The following is a 16,531-nucleotide window of genomic DNA, read 5'->3' as shown; positions in this document are numbered from 1 at the left end:
AGGCACACTCTCCAGTCATTAGGGGGTTATTAGTGTTATTATCAAATAGGACAAGGCTACTTCTCCTATTATTAATAAAGTAAAATACTCTAACCTACTTTACTTCCAACTGTAGTGAATATTTGTGCTTATGTTTTAATGTCCTCTTCCATTTATGTGCAAAGAAGCACATTTAGAAAGAACAATCTACATCTATAGTTAACTGATATAAAAATGATCAATTACTTTGTCTCTAAGTCATTTCCAACTCTTTGTGACTCCAGGGACTGTAGCCCGCCAGCTTCTTCTGTCCATGGAGTTTCCCAGACAAGAACACTAGAATAGGCTGCCATTTCCTTCTCCAGGGGATCTTCCTGACCCAGGGATCAAACCCACGTCCCATGAATCTCCTGTACTGGCAGGCAGATTCTTTACCACTGAGCAACCAGGGAAGCCCCAATCAATTGCTATCACCTGAATAATAGAATAATAATGAAATTGGAAAAAGAGTATGTCAAGGCTGTATATTGTCACCCTGCTTATTTAACTTATATGCAGAGCACATAATGAGAAATGCTGGGCTGGATGAAGCACAAGCTGGAATCAAGATTGCTGGGAGAAATATCAATAATCTCAGATATGCAGATGACACCCTTATGGCAGAAAGTGAAGAAGAACTAAAGAGCCTCTTAATGAAAGTGAAAGAGGAGAGTGAAAAAGTTGGCTTAAAACTCAACATTCAGAAAACTAATATCATGGCATCCCATTACTTCATGGCAAATAGATGGGAAAACAAGGAAAACAGTGACAAATTTTATTTTCTTGGGCTCCAAAATCACTGTAGATGGTGACGGCAGCCATAAAATTACAAGACACTTGCTCCTTGAAAGAAAAGTTATCACCAAGTTAGACAGCATATTAAAAAGCAAAGCCATTACTTTGCCACCAAAGTCTGTCTAGCCAAAGCTATGGTTTTTCCAGTAGTCATGCATGGATGTGAGAGTTGGACTATAAAGAAAGTTGAGTGCCAAAGAACTAATGCTTTTGAACTGTGGTGTTGGAGAAGACTCTTGAGAGTCCCTAGGATTGCAAGGAAATCTACCCGGTCCATCCTAAAGGAAATCAGTCCTGAATATTCATTGGAAGGACTGATGCTGAAGCTGAAACTCCAATACTCTGGCCACCTGATGTAAAAAACTGACTAATTGGAAAAGACCCTGATGCTGGGAAAGATTGAAGATGGGGGGAGAAGGGGACGGCAGAAGATGAGATGGTTGGATGGCATCACCGATTCGATGGACATGAGTTTGAGTAAGCTCCAGGAGTTGGTGATGGACAGAGAAGCCTGGTGTGCTGCAGTCCATGAGGCTGCAAAGAGTCAGACATGACTGAGCGACTGAACTGAACTGAACTGAACTGAATAATAGAAACAGCATGAGCAATTTTTAAGTGAAAAATAAGAACATGGTTCTGACATGGCCACCTTGTGCCAAAATCTAGTTCAGATGTTCCTACTTGTATCCCTCCACATGTTTGGAATGAGGAGTTTCGGATCATCGTTCTTTCATTATCAGCTCTGTGCTGGGTCCCTTCCTCTGTCCCACAACCAGGCACAGAGCCAGGAAGGAGACCACGCCCCCAGCCCACCACCTGTTCTGCTGGTTACCTTGCACAACCTTCCCAGAAGTGAACACATGCTCACGCCAAGACAGTTTAGGCGTTTTCTCAAGGGCTCACACGTGGTTCTAGAGCTGCTTTGAATCAGAGAGGAGCTTAGCCATGGTTGTCCACCCATTCATGGGGCTTCCTCCAGCCATAGAAGAAGCAAGTTCTCCCAAGGGGGTCCTACATGGGGACCCCTGGTTTCCTAACCCTTCCCTGTGGCCCTTCACCTCCCCAGGTCACTCCGCTCTCACACATCCCTCCTCTGCTGAACTTGGAAATGTTCAGGAAATGTCACCTCTCCATGAGGAAATGATGTCATCCTCGCCCACTGGTCCCTTCCTGGATCTGGAAAGTTTTGTTTCACAAGAGATTTTGTTCTCCTGCTTTTGGCAGATTCTGGCCTCAAAGATCAGATTTTATAGCATTTAATCAGACTGCATACATAACAAAATAAAAAATCATACATAAAAGTAGAAGGAAAAAGATTTAACAGTTAATTTTTCAACTTCAAGTTGAATGAAAGAATGGTTATAGACACCTAGCAGTCAATGTGTATGTCATCACTCAGTCTTGCAGAATATAGGGTGGTTTTTCGATGCCAGTGAATTAAAACTAAATGATGGAAAGAAGAAAAAGTAATTTGAATCTTTCTGCACTTCAAAGGAGTGATCTATGTAATAGAAACATAAAATAATTCAACAGCTGTCAGCATTTCAGTTTAAACCAAAACAAAATGATAACTACAAAAGAAAGTTTCTCTTGGCTTCTATTCAAGGAAGCTGGTTAAAAGCACAGAAAGACTGATAGCCCTAAACCACTTTCAGTGACAACATGGGCCTGAAACAGGTAGAATGGTGACATGCTAGAAAAAGATGACTACCAGGCATGAGTGAGTCACCCATGGACAAGCATATAAAGCAAAAACACTGAGGGAAGGAACCGTTTAAAAGCCAACTTGAAGGGCATTTTTATTTGCTGAGCAAAGTTGACAATAAGTAGTATGATTCAACTTAGAGGTCAATGTTTATTCATAGAAAATCATTTCTGGCACATATATATCAGTTGGATGAGTAAGTTTGAAACCTAGTCTCCCAAATTAAAAAAAAAAAGTGGCAAATTTCAGAAAAACATGCTTTGGAAGGGCAGGAAGATGAAATGACCAGTTGGTTCATCCAAACGTGTCCTCTGGTCATGAATAAAGAAGAAAAGCCCATGCAATGGTGCTCATATAGTAAAAAATCCGCCTGCAATGTGGGAGACCTGGGTTCGATCCCTGGGTCTGGAAGATCCCCAGGTCTGGAAGATCCCCTGGAGAAGGGAATGGCTACCCACTCCAGTATTCTGGCCTGGAGAATTCCATGGACAGAGGAGCCTGGCGCAAAGAGTCAGACATGACTGAGCAACTTTCACACACACAACGGTGAAGGACAGGCAGGTTATATAAGCAGGCATCCCTGAGATCACTCGGTGAAGGAGAGTGTTAAAAAGCGTTCAGTTTATGCACATTCCAAATGAAAGCTAACATAAATGCTGGGAAATGTCCTCCCAAAGACCAGTAGCCACAAATGAAATGAGAGGGGCCCCCTCGTGGAATCTGTTGACAGAGAGGTGACACCGCTATTTGTCCCTGTGCTCAGCAGCATGGCCAGAGGGCAGGTGACAGACATAAATATAATTTCCCAAAGGAAGAGGAAGGCGATCCAGTGGGAGCCGAGGACAGGAGGTCATGAAATTCAGAGTAACCAAACTCAAGGGCAAGAACAATCCATCCCAGATGTCAAGAGAAGTGAAGCAAAAAATGGAAGAACACGGATGTATTTAAAGCCACAGCTCAAAAAGCAGGGCAGTGGAGGGCTGTGCCCACGTGGCTGCTCCGCTGCCTCCTGCCCTCCACCCCCACCTGCCTCATGCCCCTCACATTCACCCTCATCACTACCCGGTCTGTATCTCTCACTCCCCTTCCTTTGTATCTTCCTCCTCTACCTGGAACGCAGGTAGAATTGAAAGAATTAAAGATCTAGGTTTGCTCTAGAAAACAATGACCCACTGCCATGGCCACAAGGGAGACATCCCCATTGGAGACATGCACATGGGTTTTGAGGGACATTCCCCCCCAACACACGCAAGCAGCAAGGAGTCAGGAACAAGAGTAAAAGCGCAAAGGAGCCACAAGACTGGCCACACTGAGAACTGGGTGAGCAGCGGTAGGTGGGCTGTCAGTGAAACTCAGAGCAACAAAGGAAAGTTCCCATAGAGGGCTCAGAGGGGAACAGTGACAAAGATCATGATTTTCTAAGGACACGGAAACTATTTCCGCTAGAGAGTCTTTAACTTTTCAGAAAAGAACCCAGGTGCACACAATCTGCACCTTTATATGTAAGTGATTAGAACAAAGCAAACATGAAGCTGACATTGCAAATGGTTACAGAGAAAATCTAGGGCCCTGCTGCCACCAGGATTAATTTCCAGATGTATGTTGCAAGTCTCATTGTTTTGAAAAATTAAACTTAATTTTTAATAAAAGAAATATGTGTTCATAGTAAGAAAAGGAAGTGTACAAGAAAGGAACATGACTATGAATTTAATAATTAAGCAACTAAGAGCAAGGTCACGACCACAGGCAGACCCGGGGCCCAATCCTGACTGTATGTCATCTGGCTGCTGTCATCCGTGTGTTTATTCATGAGTAGCATTGGAAGTCATGAGAAAATGTCACCAATATGCTCTATGCAAGAATGCAAAGGGCGTAAAGAACATTCTAATAAAAGTTTTACTTGAGTCATAACAAAATTTAAAATCTCAGTGATACAAACAGTAACTTCATTTTCTATTATGTACATAATGCATGCCTATAATTTTAAAAAAAATCACACAGAAATAAACAACCCACTCTTAAAAAGGGCAGAAGATATGAACAGACGTCTCACCAAAGTAGATACACAGATTGCAGACAGCAAATGAAAAGATGCTCAACATCATAAATCAGTATGGAAATGCAAATTAAAGCAAGATACCACGATACAGCTATTAGAATGGCAAAAATTCAGAACACTGACAGATACCAGTGAGGACATGAAGAAGCATTTATTGCAGGTAGGAATGCAAAAATGGTGAAGGATTTTGGAAGACAAGGGGGTAGTTTCTTATAAAACTCAATATTCTTACCATACAATCTACGGTTGTGCTCCTTGGTTTATACCCAAACGAGTCAAAAACTTACATCCACACAAAAACCTGCGCACGAATATTTGTAGTTGCCTTTGTAGTCTGCCTTATTCATAGTTGCCAAAACTTGGAAGCAACCAAGCGGTCTTTCAGTAGGTGAGAGGATAAATAAACTGTGGTCCATCCAGACAAAGGAATACCATTCAGGGCTAAAAAGAATTGAGCTATCAAGCCATGAAAAGACATGGAGGAACTTGAAAATACTAATTACTAAATGAAAGAGGCTAATCTGTAAAGGCCAGACACTGTATGATTCCAGCTATGCCATTCTGTGTGTGTGTTAGTTGCTCAGTCGTGTCCAACGCTTTGTGACCCCATGAACTGTAGCCTGCCAGGCTTCTCTGTCCATGGAATTCTCCAGGCAAGAATACTGGAGTGGATTGCCATTCCCTTCTTCAGAGGATCTTCCGGACTCAAGGATCAAACCCTGATCTCCTGGATTGCAGGCAGATTCTTTACCATTTGAGCTACAGGGAACAAAACTACGGAAATGGTGATAAGGTCAGTGGCTGACAGAGATGGTGGGGAAGCAGAGAGAGATGAATAGGTGGAGTACACAGGAGTTTTAGAAACTACTCTATATGAAATTATAATGGAGGACACATCATTACACATTTGACCAGACCCATCAGCAGTGGCCATGGGACTGGAAAAGGTCAGTTTTCATTCCAATCCCAAAGAATGTTCAAACTACCACACAATTGCACTCATCTCACGTGCTAGCAACGTAATGCTCAAAATTCTCCAACCAGGCCTCAACAGTAATGTGAACCATGAACTTCCAGATGTCCAAGCTGAATTTAGAAAAGGCAGAGGAACCAGAGATCAGATTCCCAACATCCGTTGGATCAAAGAAAAAGCAAGAGAATTTCAGAAAATATATACTTCTGCTTCATTGACTATGCTAAAGTCTTTCACTGTGTGGATCACAATAAACTGAAAAATTATTAAAAAGATGGGAATACTAGACGACCTTACCTGTCTCCTGAGAAATCTGTATGAAGGTCAAGAAGCAACAGTTAGAACTGGACATGGAACAATGGACTGGTTCCAAATTGGGAAAGGAGTATGTCAAGGCTGTATATTGTCACCCTGCTTATTTAACTTATGTGCGGAGTACATCATGTGAAATGCTGGGCTGGATGAAGCACAAGCTGGAATCAAGATTGCTGGGGGAAATATCAATAACCTTAGATATGCAGATGACACCACCCTTATGGCAGAAATCGAAGAGGAACTGAAGAGCCTCTTGATGAAAGTGAAAGAGGCGAGTGAAAAGCTGGCTTAAAACTCAACATTCAGAAAACAAAGATCATGGCATCTGGTACCATCACTTCATGGCAAATAGATGGGAAAACAATGGAAACAGTGAGACTTTATTCTCCTGGGCTCCAAAATCACCACAGATGGTGGCTGCAGCCATGAAATAAAAAGACGCTTGCTCCTTGGAAGGAAAGCTATGACCAAACTAGATAGCATATTAAAAAGCAGAGACATTACTTTGCCAACAAAGATCTGTCTAGTCAAAGCTATGGTTTTTCCAATAGTTATGTATGGATATGAGAGTTGGATGATAAAGAAAGCTGAGTGCCAAAGAACTGATGCTACTGAACTGTGGTGTTGGAGAAGACTCCTCAGAGTCTTGGACTGCAAGGAGATCCAACCAGTCCATCCTAAATCAGTCCTGAATATTCATTGGAAGGGCTGATGCTAAAGCTGAAGCTCCAATAATTTGGCCACCTGATGCGAAGGACTTGGGAAATACTCTAATGTCAGGAAAGACTGAAGGCAGGAGAAGAAGGGGACAACAGAGGATGAGGTGGTTGGATGGCATCACCGACTTGATGGACATGAGTTTGAGCAAGCTCTGGGAGTTGGTGATGTACAGAGAAGCCTGGCATGCTGCAGTCCATGAGGTCACAAAGAGTTAGACATGACAGAGTGACTGAACTGAACTGAACTGATAGAAGGTGTAACTGATGAGCAAGCCTTCATGTAAACTGTGGACTCTGGTTGATGATGGTGAGTCCCTATAGGTTCATCGATGGTACAAACGGTGCTATGGCCCTAAAACTGCTCTAGAAAATAAAATTTATTAATGAAAGATCAAACAGAGCCCACAGATATAAAGCAAAGAATACACTGCCATGTACACCCCCACATCCCTGTCTTGCTTCCCAAAGGCACATAAGGTTAATAAAGTCCTGTGGACTTCTCTAGAATGTCTCTTATGTATATAAGATTAAAAACAAATCTTGATTTTTTTTTTCTTGCATGTTCTAAAAAGACCTTCCCCGTCCTGAGACATGGTAAGGATCAGTCTGCACTCACACTCCCCGTGGGCTTCCTCTGACTGGGTTGATTCTTCCAGTGACACGTCTCCGTGGTCCCACAGACCCACGGCTGGTATTCCCGTCACGGCTGCAGGTTTACTTTTACTTGAGTGTTTATGAGCTTTGAAAGGACAGGGGACACATCAGTAGGTTGCTCACTGCTGTATTCTCAGAATCTTTCCCGGAACCTAGTACTGTAGACATGGTTTCTAAGTTGGACCTATTGCAATATTTACACTGAACTCTTCAATCACGTGGGAATTTATTTTACTGGAGAATATGAAGAATATTTCTGTTCTTGTTTTATCCCATCACTTACAGAATAATTCTTTCTTTTCCCACCATTGTGACACAAATGCCATCATATACATTCATCTATATACCTTTAAACACACACACATTCAATTTTTACTCTCTCGGGGTCTGTGGTGGGACTCTTTCTTGTGTTAGCTTGCTCTACCCATAGAAATGGTCGAATGACATTGTTTTGATTATTTTAGAGTTGGATTATGCTTTAATATCTGACTGGACTAGCAATTTGCCACTATGACTCTTTCCCTAAATAGACCGGTAAAAATCATCTGATAAAGCCTCCATCAAGAAGACGATTTTAAAAATAAGTTATTAAATTAAAATGGCAGGGAGTTCCTTTTCCATGCTCCTTTCGTAACTTCATGGACTGTCTTTTGGCCCACCGAGCATCCGCTTACTTGAGCAACCCTGCCCGATGGAAGACGTACAGGTCCTGCTCTAGGGTGCAGTTGTTGAAGGGAACCACCTTCACGAAGCTCTGGATGAGGACAAACTCAGGGGTGAGATGTGGCACAGAAACGATGCAGAAGTCCTTGTCCTGGTGTGATTGGAAACCAGAAATCATTAATCACCAAACACACTCCTGCTGCAAAACGCCAAAGAAAAGAGGAGTGAAATGTGTGAAGGAGACGGTATTCAAGTTAAACGTTCCTATCATCTGGAAAATAATCAGAAAATTCAGGGAGATAAACAACTGTAAGAATATGGAGAAAATTTCTGGTGTTCAACATAAAAGAATATTGTGAACAATGGAAGCCATTTGACACAGCAGTTTTTTTTGGAAGTAGAGTTTTAAACTAAGGACGTTTGCGTCTGCAAATTCACTTGCATCCAGGAGTGAATGAAGCAGTGCACTGTCATGGCAAAGGCCTGGGTTTACCAAGTGATGCTGTGCCAGTCGTGGTGCCTGCCTCTATGAGGTGAGAGGGTGGTGCTTCAGGCCTTTTCAGCTCCAAGGTCCTGTGATTACCCAGGCATGGATGTCTGTGTATTTTATCAGGATGTGATCTTACTTGGGTGAGGAGATCTAAGGGCAGGTTAACCTGGGCAGTGAGATTTGCGTGTCCTGACCTGTATCTGCACAATCCAACGTGCTGGCCAGGAGCTGCTTCTGGCCACCGAGTGTTTGGAACCTGGCTAGTGTGACCGGGGAACCCAATTGTTACTTTTATTTCATTTTGATTAATCTAAATTTAAATTTCAAAATTGATACTTGGGAACCCTCCTACATTGTTGGTGGGAATGTACACTGAGGCAGCCACTATGGAGAGCAGGATGAAGGTTCCTCAAAAAAATAAAAATAGAACTACCGTATGACCCAGAAATCCCACTCCTGGAGAAAACTACACCTTAAAAAGGTACATGCACCCAGGACATGGAAGCAACCTAAATGTCCATCGACAAATGAATGGGAAAGAAGATATGTGTATATATGTATACACACACACACACACACACACACACACACACACACACACACGATGGAATATTACTCAGCCATAAAAAAAGAATGAAATAATCCCATTTGCAGCTACATGGATAGACCTAGATAGTATCATACTAAGTGAAGTAATTCAGACAGAGAAAGGCAAATACCATATAATCACATAGATGTGGAATCAAAAACATGATACAAATGAACTTATTCATAAAAAGAAACAGACTCACAGACATAGAAAACAAGCTTATGGTTGCAAAGGCGAGGGGGAGTGAGGGAGGTGTGGAGTAGGAGTTCGGGGTCAGTAGACACAAACTGCTGCTGCTGCTGCTAAGTCGCTTCAGTCGTGTCTGACTGTGCGACCCCCTAGACGGCAGCCCACCAGGCTCCTCCGTCCCTGGGATTCTCCAGGCAAGAACACTGGAGTGCGTTGCCATTTCCTTTTCCAATGCATGAAAGTGAAAAGCGAAAGTGAAGTCGCTCAGTCGTGTCCAGCTCTTAGTGACCCCATGGCTCCTCCATCCATGGGAGGCAAGAGTACTGGAGTGGGGTGCCATTGCCTTCTCTGAGACACAAACTATTACATATCAAATAGATAAGCAACAAGGTCTTACAGTATAGCACAGGGAACGACATTCCACACCCTTCAATAAAGCATAATGGTAAAGAAAAAATAATAAAATAAAAACTCAATTGTTATTGGAAAAGTTGCATGTCTGTTTAGAAAAACTGGGTATATGAATCTATTCATTCAACTATAAATCTTAGGAAATCTAAAAGTATATCAAGGAGTTCTGATGACAAGTATAAATTTTAGGAAATCTAAAAGCAGATCAAGGATTTCAGATGATAATTTAGCACTTGTACTGCAATGTACCCTAAGTGTAAAATACACATCAGATTTTAAAAACTGAGAAAAGGAATGTTCAAGATCTCCTTAATAATTTTTCATACTTTTGGACATAGTACATTGAGTAAAATACATTATTAAAGTTGATGTCATCTGTGTCTTTTTTTTTTTTCCTTAATAATATGTCTGCTATACATAGAGGTCAGACTTGTGGACACAGCAAGGGAAGGAGAGGGTGGGATGAATTGAGAGAGTACCGTTGAAACATATACATTACTGTATGTAAAATTAGATAGCCAGTGAAAATTTGCTGTATGACTCAGGGAGCTCAAATCCGGTGCTCTGTGACAACACAGAGCAGGGGGCTGGAGTGGGAGTGGGGAGGGAGGTTCACAAGGGAGGGGCATACATATAGCCATTGCTGGTTCATGTGGACGTTTGGCAGAAACCAACACAATACGGTAAAGCAATTATCCTCCAATTAAAAATAAATAAATTTAAATTTAAAAAAAGAAAAAAAAAACAATAATGTATCTGCTGGAACATTTGGAACTTGGTGTCTGTGGGACAGTGCTGCTGTGGACCGTCTCTGCTCCGCACATTCCCCGAGAACCTCTGCCAGGCGCCTGCAGAGCAGCTTGCTCTTCCCAGAGCTAATTTGTCCCTGTGGGATCTCGCCTCCTGCTGAACCCTGTGAAGGCATTGCCTAAGCTAATCCAAGCCCCTGGGGACACGCGTGCAACTCAAAGGAGTGAGTCACTCTCTGACCTTATCCTCCTTCTAGCAAAATAACAGCTCCTTCTGGGGAACTTGTGAATCAAGTTGTCGAAATACTCTAGCTGAAAGAAAGGACTGAGTGCCACATCCCGGGGGCTTCCTCTGGGAGGAGGAGACATTAATGAGTCACTTCATCATGGATGGGAAGGATTAAGGATGAAGTAATGATGATATTTTGCTCCTGTCTCCCAGATCCTGAAATAATTAAAAAGTAAACATGTAGGACTTCCCTGGCTATCCAATGGTCAAGATCCCATAGGGGTCCACTGTAGTGGGTGAGGGTTTGATCCCTGGCGAGGGAACTAAGATCCCACATGCCGCCTGGAAGAGCCAAAAAATAAATAAATAAAAAGTAAACATGTCTTCTATGGTTTTAAAGCCATTTTGTCATAATACTAAAGACATGTCTGTGCATGGACTCTAAAACAGCAATGAAGTGAACTTAGTGAATTTACTTTGGGGCATCTCTGAGGGAAGCCAGCTTTGCAAATCCTCTCTGAGGGTCACTACAGAGGTTTCCTAGTTTCAAAATGCCTTAAAATTAATTTTAAAAAATGACCATGGAGAACATCAGCACCAAGGGCTTCATGATCTTAACAAGACGAGGAGATATAATCTATGATCACATAGCTTTCATGCAACAGAATTAAAGCCTCCTTGGTTTTTTAGCCTCAGTATAAAGAGCATCAAGGAACAATAAAACAACAGACATCTTGCCTATATTAGCTGGCTGAAGAAGTGTGGTTGTTGACCTGACTTAACTGACAGGCCAGCCACGAAAAAAGCCATAAAAATCCAGTGGAGGAACCTAAATTGTCTTCCTTCCCTACTTTCTTTCCTCCATTAAGGTAACAAGAGGTTGGTCAGAATTTCTATCCCTTGATGACCGTGAAACAAGAATGGAAGTGGCAGCCCAGACACCCTGAGACAGAGAATCTTGTTTGCACTTGGGTGTCTGCTTGGGGCCATCACCAACCAACAGTAGAGGGTCAACTGGCTCCCACGTGACAGGTGATGCCAACCAGAAGACCAACCTCAAGTTCCCACCTTCTTACCCTCAGAAACACAGTATACTGGTGTCAGAAATCTTTGAGCCAACCCAAACTATAAAGAAATACAAAAGACTAACTTCACTGTAACTCCTGACGTTTTCAGATGCCACCAGCATTCTGTCCATGATTTGATACTATTGATAATAGAACACTAGAGAAATACTCTCTAAAAGAAGTTATGCATTGAAAGAATATTAAAACAGCATGACTGAAAAATTATTGAGAATGACAATTTTTCCTACTTTGAAGAGTTCACGATGTATTACTCGACTTTTTTTTTTTCAGAACAGAGAAGTGGTCCCACCTCAATATTCATACCAGATATGTTTGGATAATGAGTATGGTATCTTACTTCTGTATAACTTTTCTAGCTCATAAAACCAATTATATTACTCAAAATTCAACAGGTACTTACACGGAAAAGATGGAAAACAAAATTCATAAAGTCCAGTGACCTGTAAACAGACAATAAGAACTGTCACTGACCTCCAAGCAAATGCAGCACCCGTGTACCTTCCAAGAGATGTATGGCTCTCACCCCCTTAGGCAAGGATTAGCCAATCACTACTCAGAATGTGTGTCGAGCTGAACAGTAATCAACTGCAGAAGTCAGAAGCTTCAAATCAGTAATAAAGCATTTGCATATGTTCAAGATACTATTATGGCAATTAATAGTCTCTACACATTCAAAAAGCAAGACAGTCCTTTTGTGAACAGGATCCCTCCCTTCCTTTCTGGAGGAGCTGTGGGGAGACATGGGTATATTCTAAGCTACTCTGATCTTCTTCTTTTTTATATGCAAAAGATTTTCTGACCAGCAGCAGATGCCTATTTGCAGGCGAACCATAATGGGTCATCGAATTTCTGTTTGAAAATTCAAAAAGCACTTTTCTTATCTTATCATGAGCAAGGGAAAATAAATATACGCAACAGATCTAGGAGGGTTTTTTACAGGCTTTTTAGATGTCTGTAATATAATTAGAATAAAAAGGTTTCCCCTTTTAATCTTTCAGTTGAATTGCAATTTCAAAGAAATTGAAAACTCAAGAGGAAAAAAAGTCCAAGTTAAAGCATGGTTCTAAGCAAGGCTGGGAGAATGGGATGTAATTAAACACACCCTCTAAGAAGGGAGTAGCCAGTGGCACTCTTGGTCACCTCAAAGATACTCCAGAACCTTCCAGTCTATGAAAATGTGCCAATCCTTCCTTCTTCAGCACTGTTCTGAGGACAGAATGTGGAGTGGGTGGGCACCCCAAAGAGGCTATGGACACTCAGGTATGGAAGGCAGGGGTCCACATCCAGACTTCAGGGGGCAGCAAGCAGTGGACACGGGAGTGTCTGCCCAGCACCAGGCCTCCTCCTTCCAGCAGCCAGCCTGGATTGTTGTTTGGTGTCCCATTAACCCCGTCTCAGATTGAGACTCCAGCCCCGAGTCAGTGGGGAGCATGAGGAAAGTGACAAAGCTGTCCTCATATACTGGCCCCAGCCATCAGCTTAGGAAAGAGCACACAGTCCAACCAGGCCCAATGGAGCTTCGAGAGGGGGCCCAAACCGCATTGTCCTCCTCACTGGCAGTAGCGCAACACTGAGGCCACTTGTGGCCCCAGGTGGGGACGCTCCTCTGAAGATGGGACCAGCAGAGCCGAAGGGTAGACAGAAGCTTGGTCTGTTATTGGGTTATCCAAATCTCAGGTCAAGCCACACCGAAAATCAGTCCCTCCAGTGGATTACGCTTTCTTCTATGTGGCAGTTTTTGTTCATGTTTCCAAAGCCAGTTTCAGTTGGATTTTCTGTCATTTGCAACTAAAAGATTCTAGACCAACTAAACCCAAAGTCTCCCTGGAATGCAAACTCTAGAGAATGTGGAGCAGCACATGGCTTGGGAAGGTATGATCTCACAGACCCTGGGCAGCCTGGAATTTCATGGGCTGGAGTCTGGAAATGGGGCCTAGGAATCTGTAGTTTTAAAAAAAAACTCCCCAGAAATGAGGATGGGAAGCCAGGCTTGGAAACCCCTGACTCTGTGAGATGAAAGTATCGGGCCAGCAAGGCTAGGAGAAGCTCTTTCCACGGCAGACAAGCTGGGGATCGGGACTTACCTTGCTTCATACTTCTCGTCGATAAAAAACAGCTGGATGCAGAAGGCAGTGGAGGCGCCCTTGTAGATGGGGCGGAAACTGCTGGTGTCCTCAGGCAGAGAGAGGGACAATGAGCTTCTATGGCTGATGTAGTAACCCATGTAAACCATACTGCTCACTTGACTGAGTTTTTCTGAGTCCTGCAACAAGAAGAGAGGACAAACCCAACTGGGAAACCCATTCATTCTCTGCAACTTAATGGGCTAGTGGTTGCCTCATCTCTACATAACACTTCCTGGGACAGATATGACTGCCTCACCTGAGACAAACCATCCCGAGCCAGGCCTGGCTTTAAGGAGATGTTCTTAATGAGATTTCAAAACTCGTAAGGCTGGGAATCAGTTTTCCTGGGAAGGTCAGAAAATGAATGGTCTCGGTTGGCCTTTGATACAGGCTCCGTTTTAACTGCATCACTGAGGGAACGTTGAAAGTAAAAGTGTCAGTTACTATGTCATGTCCAACTCTTCGCAACCCCATGGACTGTAGTCCACCTGGATCCATGGACTTCTTCAGGAATTCTCCATTCCCTTCTCCAGAGGATCTTCCCAACCCAGGGACCAAACCTGGGTCTCCTGCGTGGCAGGCAGATTCTTTTAACATCTGAGCTACCAGGGAAGCCCCTTGGTGTGTACAGTATAATAAAAGTTAAAATCATTATTAGCACTAAAAACCTATAAAGAAAATCAGGAGCCTCTTCTCTAGACAATGGGAAGAGGAGAAAGATTCTATCTACTGAAATGGTTGCAAATTATCAAAGTAGAAAGTGTAACTTCTAGGACCGAGCTGTGCAAGGGGACAGAATAAAAGGCCTAATCTCAGTGGAAGGAGGGTTATCAAGGGCGACCTGCAGAGCAGGTCCTAAGGAGGCAGCTCTGAACTGAGAGAGGGAGGCGGGAGGCCTGGGGAGGACAGGGCATAGGGGTGCAGGTGGAGAAGAGTGAGCTGCATGGGGGTGGGGGGGAGAACCAACCACTCCAGTGGCCTCGAAAGCCTTACCTCCACTTCACCAGTGTTCTCACTTGTGACTGGTGACAAAGCTTCCTCCACTGTAGCTTCTGTGCCTTTTCTCTGCAAATGACAAAGACAAGATGTGAGAATTAATCAATACCTGCAGTGGTTCAGAGCCCGAGTTCTGGTCAAATCCTGGCCTCGCTGCTTACCAGCCGTGTGACTTTCACAAAGTGAGCGAGTTTCCTCTATCACACAAAGCAGCTAGGAGCACCACCTGCCTCGTCTGATTGAGGATATAGTCAGGACACGTGGATGGAGAGATACTCAGTTACCTCCCAACTCTCTGCAGATGCTATTAATATTTATCCTTCCTTCACTCTCATTTTTCTATGTATTTTGAAAGCTGCACTAGGGTTTTTAACTGCTCTGCGTGCTCAGTCACTTCAGTCGTGTCTGACTTTGCAACACTATGGACTGTAGCCTGCCAGGCTCCTCTGTCCATGGGATGTTTCAGGCAAGAATACTGGAATGGGTTGCCATTTCCTCCTCCAGGGGATTTTCCCAAGGCAGGGACTGAACCTGTGTTTCCTGTGTATCCCGCATTGCAGGCAGATTTCTTCACCCACTGAGCCACTGGGGAAGCCTATGTAGTGCCCATAAAAATATCGCCACAATAAAAAGTGATGTGTTTCTACATGCCTCTCCCCCCAACCCGGGGCCACTCTGCCAACCACAGGAAAACAATGGTCTGCTTTGTCGGCGTAGATTGTATGCTGAGTCTACTTCTGGATTATCTATTCTGTTTGATTCATCTATTATTAACCTTGACATCATTACCACCCTAACTCAGTTACAAGAACCTTATAATAAATCTTGAAATCAGCGGCATTAGTCCTACAGCTTGTTCCCTTTCCATAGTTCCTTTGGCTGTGCTAGGTCCTTCTCAATTTCATTTGAATTTTGAAATCAGTTTTCATTTCACTTGGGCTCCAAAATCACTGAGGGCATTGAGTGCAACCATGAAATTAAAAGATGCTTGCTCCTTTGAAGGAAAGCTATGACAAACCTAGATAGCATATTAAAAAAGCAGAGACATCACTTTGCCAACAAAGATCCAAACAGTCAAAGCTATGGTTTTTCCAACAGTCATGTATGGATATAAGAGTTGGACCATAAAGAAGGCTGAGTGCTAAAGAACTGATGCTTTCAAATTGTGCTGAAGAAGACTCTTGAGAGTCCTTTGGACTGCAAGGAGATCAAACTAGTCAATCCTAAAGGAAATCAACCCTGAATATTCACTAGAAGGACTGATGCTGAAGCACCAATACTTTGGCCACCTGATGCAAACTGCCAGCTCATTGGAAAAGACCCTGAGGCTGGGAAAGATTGAGGGCAAGAGGAGAAAGGGACAACAGAGGATGAGATGGTTGGGTGGCATCACTGACTTAATGGACATGAATTTGAACAAACTCCAGGAGATAGTGAAGGACAGGGAAGTCTGGTGTGCTACAGTACATGGGGTCACAAAGAGTCAAACACAACTTAGTGACTGAACAACAACAACAAAAATTAGTTTTGGCTGAGATTTCATTGATAAACTGACATCTTGAAAATACCGAGTCCTCAAAATTATGTATGGGGATATTTCTCCACCTATTTAGGTCTTACTTCATTTCTCTCAGAAATGTTTTGTAGTTTTTAGTATACAGGTTTTGAACATCTTTTGTCAGATTTATGTATCTACTGTAAATGGTGGGCTTCCAGGTAGTGCAGTGGTAATGAATCTGCCTGCCGACGCTGGAGACCCAAGA

General features: G+C 43.0%; 1 protein-coding gene across 1 annotated transcript in view; it reads right to left on the bottom strand.

Moving 5' to 3' along the window:
- The window catches only part of CFAP61 (cilia and flagella associated protein 61), a 236,833-nt gene that overhangs the window by 153,706 nt on the left and 66,596 nt on the right, over window positions 1-16,531 (bottom strand). Inside the window, exons 9-12 of the mRNA XM_052651239.1 lie at window positions 14,766-14,837; window positions 13,731-13,909; window positions 12,047-12,086; window positions 7,913-8,052 (exon numbers count right to left, since the gene is read on the bottom strand). Coding sequence (XP_052507199.1) covers window positions 7,913-8,052; window positions 12,047-12,086; window positions 13,731-13,909; window positions 14,766-14,837 — 431 coding nt within the window. The remainder of the gene's footprint in view (window positions 1-7,912; window positions 8,053-12,046; window positions 12,087-13,730; window positions 13,910-14,765; window positions 14,838-16,531) is intronic.

This window comes from Budorcas taxicolor, chromosome 13, assembly GCF_023091745.1.
Source record: "Budorcas taxicolor isolate Tak-1 chromosome 13, Takin1.1, whole genome shotgun sequence".
In the NCBI taxonomy this organism is placed as follows: Eukaryota; Metazoa; Chordata; class Mammalia; order Artiodactyla; family Bovidae; genus Budorcas; species Budorcas taxicolor.
The sequence above is the reverse complement of the archived record's forward strand: the minus strand, read 5'-3'. Positions and strand labels throughout refer to the sequence as shown.